The 16,988-nt window shown below is 38.7% G+C and overlaps 1 protein-coding gene across 3 annotated transcripts in view; it reads right to left on the bottom strand.

The window, feature by feature from the left end:
- The window catches only part of ADAM9 (ADAM metallopeptidase domain 9), a 122,510-nt gene that overhangs the window by 103,532 nt on the left and 1,990 nt on the right, over positions 1 to 16,988 (bottom strand). For all 3 annotated transcript variants that reach the window (XM_029936293.1, XM_029936284.1, XM_029936287.1), the window contains exons 2-3: positions 8,512 to 8,609; positions 4,986 to 5,044 (exon numbers count right to left, since the gene is read on the bottom strand). In XM_029936293.1, the coding sequence (XP_029792153.1) occupies positions 4,986 to 5,044; positions 8,512 to 8,609 (157 nt within the window). The remainder of the gene's footprint in view (positions 1 to 4,985; positions 5,045 to 8,511; positions 8,610 to 16,988) is intronic.

Raw genomic sequence — 16,988 nt, 5'->3', positions numbered from 1 at the left:
ATAACCCCACTCCCCAGTCAGAACGAGGAGCTAGGAAGACCTCCAGCCCAGCAGGTACCTTGCAAAAAAGCCTGGGACTCTAACCCAGCTTCAAAGAGTATGATCAAAATCTTAAAAATCAAAATTGCCCTTACCAGCTTCAATGGACATTTGTCCGAAGCAATAGTTCAGGAGTCACCAATGGATCCACAATTAATTAGAAGACAAAGGCTTCAAAGGTACATCCTTAGGGCCCTACATGAGAGGTCTGGGGGTACAATGATGAATCTGATCCTACCTAAGTCATGGCACCATGACTGCCAAAGAAAAAAAATACTCAATGACACTTTTTTTAAAAGTTTATTTTTGAAAGAGAGAGTGAGCACATACACACGTCCACTCTTGCATAAGTGAAGGAGGGGTAGAGAGAAGAGACAGAGAATCCCAAGCAGATTCCTCACTGTTAACATGGAGCTCAACGCAGGACTCAAACTCACTAATCGCCAGATCATGACCTGAACTAAAACCAAGAGTAGAACGCTTAGCCAATTGAGCCACTCAGGCGCCCCTTCAATGACACTGTTAAAGACTGTAATGATGAGGGAGGAAAAGGTAAGCTGAGGGCAAAGCAAAAGCTAACACCCTGCAATCCCCCCACCATGTGGATATCTGTGACATTCTTCAGGTGCTCTAGGCTGCCCAAGAACAGAGGAAGGGGAAAAACAAATGGTCAACTGATAAAGATCACAGCCATGCAAAACATGCATTTCTATCAGTTTGCAACTGTCTTAATGATTTACAAGAAAAAAGCAATCTTGTCAATAGCCAGACCTTCAGAAACCTCTAGACTCAATTTTCTGGGACCCTAAAACCACCATCCCCTCCAGAGGATAGAAAATCTTATATAATCAGTTACTCCTCACACTTATAATGCAGCTCTTTCTTCCCACAGGTCCTGTCCCTGTGCCATAATAAAAACACCATTCTGCAGCAAAAACATCTCAAGAATTCTTTCTCAGACATTGGATCCCAAACCCCATTTCAAACCACCTCAGTAAGGCAGACTTTATTCAAATCCATTGCACTGAGTGTAAGGGCTGCTACAATGGGATTTCATAGTGAAGGAAAGAGATAAGGATCTACCGCAAATACAGCATGGGCAAGTGGGAATTTATAGCCAAGGGGCAAGGTAGCAGGGGTCAATGGATAGAAAATTACTAACAGGAAACTTCAGGGGCAATGGGGGGGGTCTAGCTAACACACCCTAAGAGATTCTTGCTGAAGACAGGCCAGGGTGATCAGACCTTACCTGGGTGTAGTAAAGGATGAGGAACCTGGTTACACGTCCAGAGTGATCGGAAATCAAGAGCAAGCGGGGCAGTGGCTCTTGCTAAACTGACTTAGCCGGGCTCTTGCTAAAACTGGATTTTACAAGGAAGTGCACTGACACACCTAGAAGAAGGTCAGCAGCCTGACTGAAGTTTGGTCAAGCAAAGAATCTGTCATTGCAGCAGAACTGGAGCAGCTCTATGCCTATCTCCAGAGATTATGGACAAGTCAGGGAGGCAGTATGCTAGCTGGTGATTTACAATGTGCCATTTAAAGTTCTAAACTCCCCCTGGAGGCAGCCAGGGCCAGCTTGCCTGTACTGTTTAGAGATGGAGAGATTGATGGTTTATATGCAGAGTAATGAGCTACACAGCCTGACTTGGGCTACAAGACGAGAGTAGTATAAAGGACGCCTTGTGTAAACCCATACCTGGGCTCCCGTGAAAATAAGATGCTACACACTTATCTCACAGGTCTGTAAACTGAAGACAAATCACATCCGTGAAACTGAGAAAGGATCCTGGGGGGCTTTGCATAAAGTCTTCAAGCCCCTTGATTATCTGCACTTTTTTTGTCCTGATGGCGCTGTATCATTTACTTTTATTAAAACCAACTCGACTGAACTCGGGAGTAGCCTGTGGAGTCTTCAGTCCTTTTGATTAGTCAGCCCCATTCATCACTGCACTGCCTCCCCTTCTCTCTCTCTCCCACACACACACACACACACACACACACACACACACACACACACACACCCCTCCCTCTAGTGGTGAATCTGAAAAGAATAAACTGGAGACTCTGCCTATCTTCCTCGTGGAAGTCACTGCTTACCCAGTGAGAGCAAATTCCCCTATGCTTCTCCAGAAGCAAACTTGCCACCCTGTGGCATTCACATAAATGGCTAAATCTGCCTAATATTGGGGTTCAGAATTAGTAGGTCCATCAGGCTTGCATCCTAAACTAAATTCTCCAACCCAGCCCTTAGCAATAATAAAAGTGATATGTGACCTCTTATTTAACTTAACTTTGTATTTCATTTTTAAATTTGTTCTGCACAGGCAGAGAAAGATGTGATCTTTTCTTTCCCACAACCTACAGTTCCTACCAAATATTCCTTTAAGTGACTATACACCCTCATCCACAAGGCTTTTACCAAATCCTCAAGGGATTCATGGCCCAAAAAGAGTTAAGACCACCATTCTAAAAGCAATGGAAAGAAAAAATAAGCATTTGCTAGAATATAGTCACTCTTTCATTGAATGTCATAATTTCCCCATTATTAAAGAGAATGTACTTGAGCTGTTTTATTCTAAGCTATCTACCCTAAACTTTTTTTCAATAGTGATCACTAGTTTTGATGACCACCTTTCAAAGACACTCAAACAAATGCCTGGAAAAGTAGCATTTGCCACCAAATCAAGAAACAGAGAAATGTCGAGCAGACATAGCACATATATATGGATCACTAGGCTTCCAGGCAAATGACCTGGATTTGTGCCCCAGCTTGAACCATTACAGACTATGATACTGAGCAAGGCAAGTAACTTTCCTGATCCTTAGTATTCTTATGCATAAAATGAGGACAATAAATGCTGCTCAAGACTTAAGCTGTCATAACATGATAAATGAGATTGAGGTTATGAAAATGCTTTATAAGATGAAAACTATGCAAAAATAAGGACCTACAGTGGACCCTTGAACAACACAGGAGTTAGGGATGCCAGTCAAAAATCCATCACTAACTGGAAGCCTTACCAATAACACAAGCAGTCAATTATACATATTTTATTCTTGCATATATTATATACTGTATTCTTACAATAAAGCCAAAAAGTGTTATTAAGAAAATCTTAAGGATGAAAAAATACATCTACAGTATTACACATATATTTATTGATAAGAATCCATGTACAAATTGACCCATCACTTCAAACCCATGTTGATCAAGGGTCAACTGTATTATTTTATTGACATAGTTTTAATTGATTTACATCTACAGGAAGGATAAAAAGAAAATATTCTGGCCTATTAAAAAAAATTTTTTTTATACTGACATCACTACACTGGAGTCAAGCAGGATCCTTTAGGAGTTTTGTGAGAATTAAATAAATACTGTACCTAAAAGTACCAAATACAGTGCCTGGAACATAAAAAAAATGTTCAGTAAATGTTAACATCCATCAAATACAGTAAAAGACTCCAGAAAGTCTGTCTGAAAATATCTGTCACGCTGCCTGAAATTCTGCCAAGGAGACTCAAACTCTCTGGGTGAACAGCCTCTTCTAGATAAAAAGTCTTACTCAAACTTGAGGGTGCACAAGAATCATCTGGAAAGCCTATTAAAACACAGATAGCTATGACACCTCCCGAAATTCTGGTTCATTCTAGGGTTAGGCCTGTGAACTGGCATCTCTGACAAACTCTCAGGGGCTGTGGAGAGGACCGGGCTTTGAGCAGCACTTCCTCAGACAGAAACACTTAGCATCCCTTCATTCATACTTCATTGTAAATGGGCCTATCAGGTGGCGGTTCTTCTAGGACCCCTCACTAAAGATACTGGAAATTTTGCTGTATAAGAAAAGGGAAAGATGGGAAAAGACAGGCCACAGGAAAGAAAGATGGGTGACTCAGCACATTTGAAAACTGGTCATTTCAAAAAGGCAGCCAAAGAACACAGGTTATCAAGGTGGGATCAGGTGGAAACACGCCAAGATGCAGAGAAGGGATTAAATTGGGGAGGTGAGGAGCACCTGGCGGGCTCAGTTGGTTGAGTGTCTGACTTCGGCTCGGGGCTCGGGTCATGATCTCGAGGTTGAGTTTGAGCCTCACACTGGGCTCCCTGCTGTCAGCCTGTCAGCACAGAGCTGGCTTTGGATACTCCATTCCCCCTCTCCCTGCGCCTCCCTCATGCACATTCTCTCTCAAAAATAAATACATTTATTTTTTTTTTAAGGGGGGAGGTGAGAAACTACTGTTTGATCCCTCTCCTACATCATAGAAAAATGCATACATTGAAACCCTCACCACCAGTGTGGCCGTATTTGGAAATGAAGCACAAAGGAAGTAATCGTGGTTAAATAAGGTCATAACGGGAGGGGTCCTGAGCTGACAATATTAGTGTCCCCATTAGAAGGGACACCAGAGAGTTTGCTCCTTCCCCACCCCCATCCCTACACCAAGAGGCCATGTAAGTGGACACAGCATGAGAAGACGGCCGTCTGCAACCCCAGGGGAGAGCCCTCGCTGAACACAAGCCCAGCTAAACTTCCTTTTTTAAGTCTGTGGTACTTTGTTATGGCAGCACTAGCAGTCTGATAACAGCCGTTAAAGACTTCTTTACCACTGCTCAATTGTTCCTTGGGCCCATCACAATAAAAAGGTTTCTTCTGAAATAAAGCTTTCTTTACATTTATTTTCCCGTGCTCTAACGTCAACAGAAGGGTCGGCTTCAGCTCAAACGGTTACTTCGCAGCTGGTTGTTCTAATGTCAACAGAAACACTAAACAGTACGGATTTTTCCACACTGCTACTCTTGGTATCCTCACCTTTTTGTCCATCTGCTAAACAATATCTAACTAAATATACTGTTTAAATATACTACTTAAAATACACTTTCTTTAAAAATACACTATTTTTAAATGAATTACCAAAAAGCCAAAGTAAATTAAATTTCTTACTTGTTCTTTTCCAAGTGAATAATATGCTCTTTTCCTTCAGCTTGAATGATATAAGATACCTAAATGCACAGAGAAGGAGAAAAAAGACAATGAAACACATCTTATAAATTATTTTTCAACAACAGGTATTTAAAAGACACTGGAAGTTATCCTGAATTAAAATAAACTGGCACTGATGAAATTGCTTTACAGAACTTTGTAACTGTTCTTAATAAAAATACACTCTGATTGGAGCACCTTGGTGGCTCAGTTGGCTAAGCATGCAACTCCTCGTTTTGGTTCAGGTCATGATCTCGCGGTTTGTGCAACTGAGTCCTGCATCAGGCTCCACGCTGGCAGTTTGGATTTCTCTCTCTCTCACACACACACAATAAATAAACTTTAAATATATATATGTGTATATATATGTATATATATACACGCACACCCACCCACACACACACACACTCTGATCAACCCTACCTTCCTTTAATAACCTATTGTGGGAAATCATCTGCATGTCCATCTAAACTCTCCTTAAATTCATTTATAATTCAGCTGTAACTTCAGGAATTATTTCTGTTAAGTCTGTCCATTTATTACCTACAGTACAAAGTAATTCCTCCTGTTGTTTAAGTGAAATGAATTTCTTAGTTTCAAGAGATTATCTCTAGTTCTAGTTATCCAAAAGTTGACATTCATATACTTCTATAATTTTATATCTTCACACAGCTTACCACATTCCATCAATCCTAAATCATACTTTTCCCACTCAAATGAACATCTCTGAAATCAGGATGCATCATACAAAGCAGAGCGGTCAAATCTGTAGGACTCTGTTTCTTTCTTTAATTAGTGGTATATTAAATAATAGTGTGCCTTACAATGGACAGCAACTCAGAGTCAATGAATTGAGATAAGAGTCCGTGCACTTACACATCCTAAAGTTCACGGGATCCTCTTCTCTACCTCAAACAACTCTGAAGCAACTTCCCCAGCACATTGCCACTTCATTAGTCAGAAGCATTTAATGTGATCACTAGAAGCATGAGATTCCACTTTGCCTTAACTCTTTAACAAAGGAGAAAGTCACGGAAGGACTCAACAAATAATATTAGAAGTGTTCTCTTATTTTCCTTACTGTCTCTGGGCTCTGAGTTAACATTTTGCCAAGAAACAGCATAATCCCTCTTCTAGGGCTCATCAGCATCTGACTTCTAAGACCTAGACCAAGTTACAGATCCTGGCACTCGACTTGCCTGTGATCTACCTCGATCTCACCTTAGACATCAAAAATACCAAGCTCCTAGGTACAAACTTCTGGTGACAAATTAGACAATGGAAATGAAAAGTACAGCATAGAAAATATGGTAAGATGGAAATAACATTGTTTGGTGACAGATGGTCTCTACACTTAACATGGTGAGCACTGAGTAATGTATAAAATTGTTGAATCATAATACTGCACACCTGGCATGAATATAACACTGTATGTTAATTATGCTTCAATAAGAAAAGGATGAAAGCTAAAATTAAAACAAAAAAGAAAGAAAGAACAAAAAAAATAACAAGTTCCTTCTATTGTCATAGCTTTGGCGTGTGCTGTTCTATCCTCTCTGCTCTTGGTCAGTCATATGATATAAAATCATCACCATCATGTCATCTGAGAAAAATTCTGAAGAGTCTGAGGACTGTTTCGTAATACTATATTCCTTCCCCAAATATCTGCCTGGATGGCTCATTCCCCTACTTCTGGTCTCTACTCAAGGGTCACTTTCTCAGGAAGGCTTTTCCAGGCTCCCCTACTGACAAGTACAAACCCTCTCACCCCACCCATTCCCTCACTTCCAGCACTCGCCATCCACCCTGCTGCTACAGTTTTCTCAGAGCATGCATCACCACCTTAAGTAAGCTACATCAGTCCACGTTAGTTCTTGGCTTTTTGTCTCCTCCCCCGACCCCACTAAAATGCAAGCTCCATAAGAACATGGATTTTGTCTGTTTCATTCACTGCCATATCCCCAGTGCCCAAACAGTGCTTCTACTTCTCCAAATACTTATCTGGGCATGTGAATGGCATTTATTATGATCCCAAGTATCTATGTGCATAGTCCCTGTGCTAAAAAGTGACAAAGAGGAGAAAAATAATGAAACAAGTATACATTAATTCTATTCTAAGGCAAAACATAATCCAATCATGGTATGTCCAGTTTGAAACAAAAATAAGGCAGAATTATAAATTGTAGGGTCATTTATTCCTTACTAATAGAGAAAATGGAGTTGAATGATCTACCCTAGTGGTAGTACTCGGAGGGAGAGCTAAACCAAAAAACTCCTAACTCTCAATTCCAGTGTTCTTTTTATGAGGTCCAGTCCCTACACAATGTACCAGCTGCCTTCTATTTATGAATATAGCAGCGATTTAGACATAATAAGCAAAATTCTAACCTCCTTATCTGCTACTGTTAAATTACAGTATTTTATGTTTCTATAAAGTTGAAGACTTTGCAAAATCAGTTACAAATGTATTTTGTCTGAACTTTACAGTAGGAGAAAATAGTATAAGAAATAATTTTGGGGGTGCCTGGGTGCCTCAGTCAGTAGAGCATCTAACTTCAGCTCAGGTCATGATCTTGAGGTTCTTGGTTTGAGTCCCGTGTGGGGCTCTGTGCTGACAGCTCGGAGCCCAGAGCCTACTTCAGATTCTGTGTCTCCCTCTCTCTCTCCCCTCCCCTGCTCGTACTCTCTAACATAAATAAATGTTATAATAATAACATTTATAAATAATAAAAAAATTATTTAATGAAAAATAAATAATTTTTGTGCATTGGGTAACAGCATTCATAGCACAGTAATGTTTCTACTAATATGGGGATAAAGCTCACTTTTTAGTAAACATTCCCATATATGAAACATATACATGTAATATACTACTGTTCTCCAGAGTCCGTGAAGATACAATACAAAGTATCCTTCCTATCACAAACTAAGGGTGGCTCATTCTTATTATTATGAAAAGACCACTGTAACCATCACCAGTGACAAAAGGGTTAGAAATCTATATAATCAGGGGCACCTGGGTCGCTCAGTCAGTTGAGCATCTGACTTCAGCTCAGGTCATGATCTCGGTTCATGAGTCTGAGTCCCAATGCTCTCAGCACAGAACCCACTTGGGATCCTCTGTCCCCCTCTCTCTTTGCCGCTCCCAGCTCACATACTCGCTCTCAAAAATAACTTAAAAATATTTTTGAAAATCTATATAATCAGCATCCTACACTGGCCATAGAATTTTATTTAACTGACTGTTTCATTCTGTTATGTTTCAAGTTGACCATTTGTCCTCAAAAAAAAAAAAAAAACTACTAAGGATCAATGTAGCACTTTAACTAGAGTAATGGCCAACGGATATCAGTGCCATATGTATGGTGGTACACTAATCATGGCCAACACTATTCACTGAACCAAGCCCTGCTGAAAATAACACACCTATCTTAAAAGAAAGAAAGTAAAATTTAAATACATACATATATCTTAAGAGATAACTTGCCTGTTTTGAAAAGGGCCTAGGGGCTTCTCTTCGTTCTCTAGTTAATCTCCAAGGAGTTATAATTTCATAAGAAGAGAGATGTGAGGTCTGTTGAAAACCTACAGAAAAGGGAAAAACAAATATTAATAACAAATGAACCTGAAAAATTAAACAGTACCAAAATGCAATGGAAATCAAAAGCTGAATGTCCAAATCACAGAAAAATCATGTGACCTTCACATATATACATGTGAATATGTGTGTCTATACACACACACACACATACACACACATAATTTTACACAAAAAACAGCAATATACCTGACACGTATAAAGGGGGAAAATATATTTCCTAAAAAAGGATGTAAGTCTTCACAGTGTATACACAGCAATCATTTTCAAACAATTTTTTGCTATTAATCTTAACTCTTTTTCTTAAAAGAAATCTTAAGGTATAAACACAAGAAAAAAAATGCTTTGGTGGGGAAATAGAGGGAAGGCATCTGGAGTCTAGCACCATTCACTCATCTCCCATTTTCTGTCCTCCTCCAACACTAATGAAATCCCCAGATGATATTGGAATACCTATGAAACAGACAAGGACAATTAGAGGGAAAAGTTGTTCTCAATGTCTGATGGATTAACTCTAATAAATACACACTTAACAATGTAGCAATTATCTCAAATGAAATTACTGCCATTAATCTGTCCTAAAAACTGAAACTCCTGATAAAATTTATTAACAGTGAAGAACTCAAAACCATCGTGCAGACTTACTCCCAATTCTAATCCTGTTCAGTTTACTGCACAGTAGAATCATATCTAAGTGGAACTTGGGTCCTGAAGTCAAATTGAGTATAACTGAAATTGCCCAGATTCCTTAGAAGACACCTCTTATTGAAGTCTGAGACAAAGTCTCAGTAATTCCAACATAATACCTGATCACATGTCAATTTTTTTCAGTGAATTTGATGAAGTAAACGGTTACACATAAAGACCATGGATGAAAATTCCTTATCTCTGTATGTCCATATTTATCAAAACCACATCCAGTATGAGAGGCTTAAGGCTAACATATACAAACAGAAAGATTAATGCAAGAATAGTCACATTCTTCGCTCAGTAGATCAATATATGAAACAATTTCATTGGGGTGCCTGGGTGGCTCAGTCGGTTAAGCATCTGACTTCGGCTCAGGTCATCTCACAGCTCGTGGGTTCGAGCCCCACATCGGGCTCTGTGCTGACAGCTCGGAGCCTGTATTCTGCTTCAGATTCTCGGTCCCTCACTCACTCTGCCCCTCCTCTGCTCACACTCTGACTCTGTCTCTCAAAAATAAATAAACATTAAAAAAATTAAAAAAAAAAAAGAAACAATTTCATTAAGTGGAATTTCTTCAACAAATGCCCAAAGGAGGGGGGAGGAGGAGAAAGGACTTCCATAATTTAAAGAGCCTTATAAATGTATGGACTTCCTGGATCCTAAGTCAACAAATCAATGGAAAAAAACAAATACTGAATCAGGGAAATTTTAACACTGCACAGATATTTGACGATCTTGAAAAACTTAATTTTTGTATGTGAGATAACCATATGGTGGATAAGACTTATTTTTAAAGTCCTTATGTCTTAGAGATTCACTCAGAATATTCACAAACAAAGCTGTATGTCTAAGATTTGCATCAAAATAATCCAGTGTGTGTTTGAGATAGGAGATACATATGAAATTATATTGAAGTTGGGAAACGGGTACATGTGAGTTCATTCATTATTCTTCCCTCTACTATCATGTGTGTTTAAATTTTTCCAGAATACAACAATTATTCTTTAAAGTAGTTACTTATAGGGAATGGGATGAAGGGAAAGACATTTACTTTTCATTTCAATCAACTCTGCATTACAGCATTTACAAAATATTACATTATATCACATATACTATAAAATTTAATAAATAAACATGTAACTATCTAAGTAAATGTACCAAACTTGTTGAAAGGAGTTATCACAATGGAATAGAATGGAACATTGAGATAAGGACTTGCGGCTTTATTTCCTGCAGTACTCTATGTCTGTATTGTTTGAATTCGTTTTTACAATGAGTAATTCATAACCCCTGTATTACTTTTGAAATCAGAAGAAGAGTGTTTTTTCAACAGAAAAACATAACCTATTTAAATTACTGATTATCTAGCATCTGCGAAAGCTCCTTTCTTTCCATCAGCCTTACTAACCCCACACCTTAGAAGACTACAATTCCTTCTTACCTCACTCTCTTCCTTGAGATACAACCTGTGTGTTCATTCACTCATTAACTGTTTGTGTTCCTCAGATTTCTCAAATACAGATGGAAATGTAAATACTTCAGATGGAAGTATTTACAGCTTTCTCCGAGATAATACTGTATATAAAAATGTCTATAACCTTGTCTAGTTTGAGATTTTAAAAGGTAGAAAGGGAAAGCAAATTACTTTCCATCCAATACAATATGTATCATACTAACAGTTTTCAAACTCTTTACCCATCTTTAAACACCCTATGTTTTTATAATATGGCATACTATACTATCTAAATGTGGATTCAAGCCATAACATAAAAACACCAGAAATGGACTCCAATACTCACAAAAGCAACCATGGGCTTATCCAAGGCATATTTATGACACACTGTGATAAAATATCATTCAGGGATTTGGAGTTATTAATTGGGAACCATGACACAAGAAATCAATGGCCTTCACAGATGCAGGCTTCAAATCACTAGATAGAAACATCCTTAATTCCACATTAACTGAGGTACAGGACTACTTCCTCACTCAGAATAAACTTTTCAATGACTTTCGTTTGTTTTTTTTTAATTCCTAAAAATACAAGTTTCAGTATTATCCTTAATAATTTCACTCTGGATCATGTTAATCTGTTCAACTACGAGGACAGTCACTCTAGAAGTGGTGGTGTTAACAGAACCAGACGCGGTGCTCTCGGCTTCAACAGAAACTGACAAAGAGGCAGGGGAAGGGGTGGGGGGCTGGCTTGGGGGCTCAGTCAAGCATCTGACTCTTGATTTCGGCTCAGGTCATAAGACAGAGCCCCACATTGGGCTCTGTGCTGACAGCATGGAGCCTGCTTGGGATTCTCTCTCTCCTTCTCTCTCTGCCCCTCTCACGCTCTCTTAAAATAAATAAATAAACATTAAAAGAAGAAGAAAGAAATTGACAAGAGGCCAAACAGGAGTTTCAAGCAAGGCTTTTATCAGGGGCTTCTGCGGGAGCAAAAGGCAGAGAGCACAAGGCAAAGTGTCCGTGGGCTGGCTCCCTGAACGATGTCCAGGGAAAGTTTTTAAAGGGGCCGAGGTAGGAAAGAGGCAACATCTTAGCATGTAGAGGTGGGGAAATATAGGAATTAGGGTGAAGTAGGGCCCACAGGCACAGTTGACAGACCATACTTTATACATGGTATGTCTCATTTGCACGTTAAGTTAAATTTTTAGTATTATATTGAGGAGAGGTGACAGGTAAAAGCTGAGTCCACCTGGCTCTAACTGGTCTGGTCTGGTGTCTGTAGGAGCACATAGGTTGTAAATTGGGTCCTAGAGCTTGTTTCAAGCTTGTGGCTTCTGACTTCCTGATCACATGCAGCCACCTGCAAGCTGGACTAGAGAAATGGGTTCTTGCCATTGGTGCTCTGAGAGGGTTCTGAGTTTTTCTCCAAATGCCTGTTCTGGCTCAGTGGTGTGAACAGTTGGCAGGTATAAAATTATTTTAGTGACGTAAATAGATTAGAAGCTCTGTGTGACAAAAAGTATTGTGTACATTTATCTGCAACTTCCTGTGAGTCTAGAATGATTTCGAAATAAAAAGTTTTGAAAGTAAATTGTTATAGGCAAGAATACATATGCTAATAAGCTCAGACAACTGCTAAACCATATGCTAAACAATATGCAACTGAAGTTTTTTCATCACAACTCAGAAGAAACATAACAGAGAAAAAGAAATGTCTCAGAAAAGAGAACTACAAATGGGCAGGCAGATAATTTAGAGAGCTTTCCATCTGAAACAGGTTAAATGACTTCATAGTGTCATGCAGCGAGCTTCAGGCCAGCCCTGAAACTATGATCTTTTACCGAGACTGTTAGCAAAGAATAACAATCCAGTATAGGAAAGTAAGATACAACATTCTTTCTGTCCTTTTCATTTTAAACTATAATTCTTGACAGAAAAAAAGAAAAACCAGCACCACAGTTAATCATTTATTTTTAATAAGACTTTCAAAATTGTAGCAACCAAAAATAACTTCTGTATGTAGAACCATTATACCAATACTGACTTCTTGCTTTTAAAATCAAATCCAAGCATTTCTCTGAGTGCCATAAGGAGTTCCAGAACATCATAAGAAATGCACATATTTTTCCCCAAATTCCTATTTTTTAAAATTCCAAGTAGTGGCAACCTTCTCATGGGAACCAAAATAATATATTCTCCATGTTACTATAAAGTGCACACACATTATTTGTATAAAGCTTCAACGTCAGCACTGCTGACATTTGGAGCCAGAAAATTCATTGCTGTGGGGGGCCGCCTTGTGCAATGTAGGATGTTTAGCATCATTCATGGCCTCTGCCTACTAGATGTTAGAAGAACCAACAGTGTGACAATGAAAAATATCCCCCAGATGCTTTCTGTGGGTAAAGGTGCCTCTAGTTTAAGACTACTGGTATAAAGATATAGTTCACAATGAAAATAAAAATCTTAATACAATCAACTAGATGGAGAATACAAATTTGTTATTTTAGAATTTGACAAATAAGCACACTGTCAAAAACCACACTCCTGTGAAACATGGGCTGGGGACAAAAATAAGAGCTGAAACATGAAACTTAAGGAGTCTTAAACATAGTGAAAGTAAAGAAAGGGTATTAGTTGCACTTCTTTCTTCCTCTAACTGCTTAGATCTTTTTATGAACTGTGATTTGGAGAAAGTCTATGTTTCATAATAGTAACTATAGTAGACGGCAACAAGTTAAAAGAATTCTACTTAATTGCAAAGCAAACAAATGTGAACTCTGAGACATGGGCTTTTCTCCTTTCCTTCCTGCCTATTATATAAACAAATAGCCACCTTTAAAGTACTTTCACTATAGAAGATAAACCCAAGTGCCACATACAGCACAAATAAAATAATTCTGTTGCCCACATTGTTTCTTGAAGAGAAAATATTGTAATTAGATCCATAAATCCCTGTTATTTTGAGCCACATATTTCCATGCCATTTAAAAGGTCAATCCCATATGTATATAAATAACTATAGTTTAAAAATTATAATTTCCATTGCTATGTCCTACCTTTTCACATTTTTTGAGTTTGTAATTTCTTTTTACATTTACCTGTTTTCACACTTAAAAAGAAACAGGGGTGCCTGGGGTGGCTCAGTCAGTTAAACGTCTGACTCTTGGTTTTGGCTCTGGTCATAATCTCATGGTTTGTGAGTTGGAGCCCCGCACTGGGCTCTGTGCTGACCGTGCAAAGCCTGCCTGGTATTCTGTCTCCCCCTCTCTCTCCGACCCTCCTGCTCACTCTCTCTCTCAAACTAAAAAATTGTAAAAAATGCCCCTTTGGGAAAACCAACAACCACTTATAAGATTTAATGCCCTCAAGAACTTAAGTTCCTCCAGCAAGGAATTTAAGTTTTCTGAGACAAAGGATGATATCTCTTGTAAGGACGACACATCTTATTGATCATGTGTTTCCTACCCTGGTACAGGGTTGAGTAAACGACTTTTTACCTTTCAACCATACATACATAAATCTCCTAATTGTTAATTATTATGTACAACTTGAATTATGCTTCATTTTTATGATTAACATCTTTTATATCAATTTTCTAGAAATCCACATAGTCTACACATTTGTCATTTTAATGGCAATGCTATACTCCATTGAATGGCATTACTGTAGACTGCTCACCCACCCTCTCAGGGAGCTGGGGTCAGAGCTTCTGTTCACAACAGGATTCTAATGTGTCCAGGAAGCCAAGGGAACAGGCTCTCCAGGGGTCTCCAAAGTTTTAAGGAGCTGCTAAAATGAAGTGGGGGTGGGGCGAACCTCCTAAAATGAGTAAAAATCTCACTGAAAGAAAACTGTGTCAAAGAGTAAAAGGCATTTCCCTTATTTGGGGGAGTGGATTTTGTCCTACAGTATGACAAATGGCTGGTAGTGGCATCACATTTACTTATTATAAACTAAAATACTCTAATTCTTAAGATAAATATAAACAAATACAAAAACAACTGAGATTTAAAAAACTGGCCAAATGAAGTGAACTTCTCAGGTTTCCTAAATCACTCTTAAAATGTCTGAGTCAAGCAGCATCTCACACACCACCACTTCAGAAAAATGATTTGACAACAATGACAATGTCACAAAATGTAAAAGAAACTAGAATGATCTCTCAATAAACAAACAAGACTGTATAATTTGATTTATTTATGACGCAGTCCTATAGCACTGACTCTAAGGATGGCATAACTCCAAGACTCTGAGATTGAAAGGACGCAGGTCTGAACCAAACTGACTCCATGACAGGCTTTAAGTTTCCCCTCTGAACTAGAAGGCCTAAGTTTCAGTTTCCCTGAAACTATCAGGCAGTTACACATTGCCCAAGGCAGGAGAGACCACCCTTGTAACACCCAATCAGGAAAGGCCAGCTACCACCCTTAACGTTCCTAAGGACAGGCGTGTAGATGGAAACTATAGATAGTGACCTGTTGTTTGATACTAGATTAACCAGTTACTCACCCCACGTGGGGGTCCTGGGTCCACTCTGTAACTGGTTAATTTCAAAGAAACACTAAATATTGTGATTGGGTCCCGCCAAAAGTAACAATGCTCTAAACAAAATGTATGGTTACAGTTGCTGCCAATGCTGTTATGCGATAATGATTGGATCACTGTACCTCTGTCACAATTTCTTGTCACTCCCCCTCCCAAACCCCATAAACACCCTGCTCAGCCCTTGTCTGGGGCTCTCAGCACGGATCCACTGCGCTGGTAAAGTCTGTGAGCCCGAGCTTACGCCCAGCGAACTTAAGCCTGTAATTAATGCCCTTTGCTTTTGCGTGAGTGACTCAGTCTCCCTGGTGGTCTCTGGTCTTTGGGGACGATATTGCGATCTGGGCATAACAAGATATACTACATATCAAAGGGGAAAAGAAAATATCGTGAAGCTAGCATTATGTCATAGATCAGTGCTTGTGCATATTCCAAGAAAAAGCTTTCAGTTACTTAGAACTTGCATATTTGGGGAAATTTTCTAATAAACCAGGATTTTTAGCAAAAAGCAGATATAAAGTCAACTTTGGTAAGACAAAATTCAAAATTCTTTTTGAAAACTATTTTGAACCCGGCAACTTGTTTTCTATATATTTTAATTATAAGTGTTTTATTTTTTACTTAAAGTTGGAAGATCAAACTATCTTTAAATTTAGAAGACTGTATTCTCCAATACAGCAAAAACACAAAGATACCAAATTCAAACAATTTGTTGGCATCCAAAACCAAAATTAGTATGGACTTAAGCTCTTACTACATAGTTCATTTCATAGTGATTCACCATGAGTAAGCTTTAAAACTCAACGTCTTTAGAATGTTAGTCTTAAAAAAAAAAATCTAGGTCTGCACAAAATTACTACCTTAAAAGAGAAAATCGGAAAAGGTTCACACCCAAGTCCCTTTGTTATTTTTTCACCATGGTACAAAGTTACCTTTGTCAGCCTCACTTTTTGTTGGTTTTTTTTTTAAGTTACTGTTAAGTGTCAGCCCTTTGGAATTTATACTGCATTTCCTCATTGACATGTTACAAATGATCCCACCAAAACCTATTTAGCTTCTAGTGTAACCAATGTGTGGGCTGTACTTACTGACTCCTCAAATTCTTCTTCATTAGCAGAAAATGTTTCAGTGCATGTTTTAAACATCCTGTATTGCAAAAATTTAGTCAGCTGATTTTGGAAGAACATTCCCCTAGGGAAACATGAGTTGAGTCACACACACTATCACAAAAGCCTCCAAAAGCCTCTCAAATGGCTGGCAGCCTCCAGTCTCTCCCTCCTGTGTTCTGTCCTCTACTGCTTTGCCAGTTATCTTACTGACAAATCTAGTTATGTCACACCCTTATTTGAAACCCTTCTAGCCCAAAGAACTTCCTTGGTAAAGTCCAAACCTCTTAGCATGAATAGAAGGCTGTCTCCAACTGGTACCAACCTATCTTAGTTTCTTCTTGGCCTCCCTTTCATGTAGACTGCCTGCAGACTTTCTCATCACTCCCTAACAAGACATGTTCTTTCATCCTTCCAAATTCTTGTAAAAAAAAAAAATTTCCCTTAAAATGAACTCATATCCTTGTACTTGAATATTTCCTGATGTACATGAGTTCATATACCACTTACACTATAAAACCTCCCCCAAGGTTTTATACATCACCCAGAAAGACTTAGCACACTTACTCA

Source organism: Suricata suricatta, chromosome 1, assembly GCF_006229205.1.
Source record: "Suricata suricatta isolate VVHF042 chromosome 1, meerkat_22Aug2017_6uvM2_HiC, whole genome shotgun sequence".
In the NCBI taxonomy this organism is placed as follows: domain Eukaryota; kingdom Metazoa; phylum Chordata; class Mammalia; order Carnivora; family Herpestidae; genus Suricata; species Suricata suricatta.
This window is presented reverse-complemented; position numbering and strand designations above follow the sequence as displayed.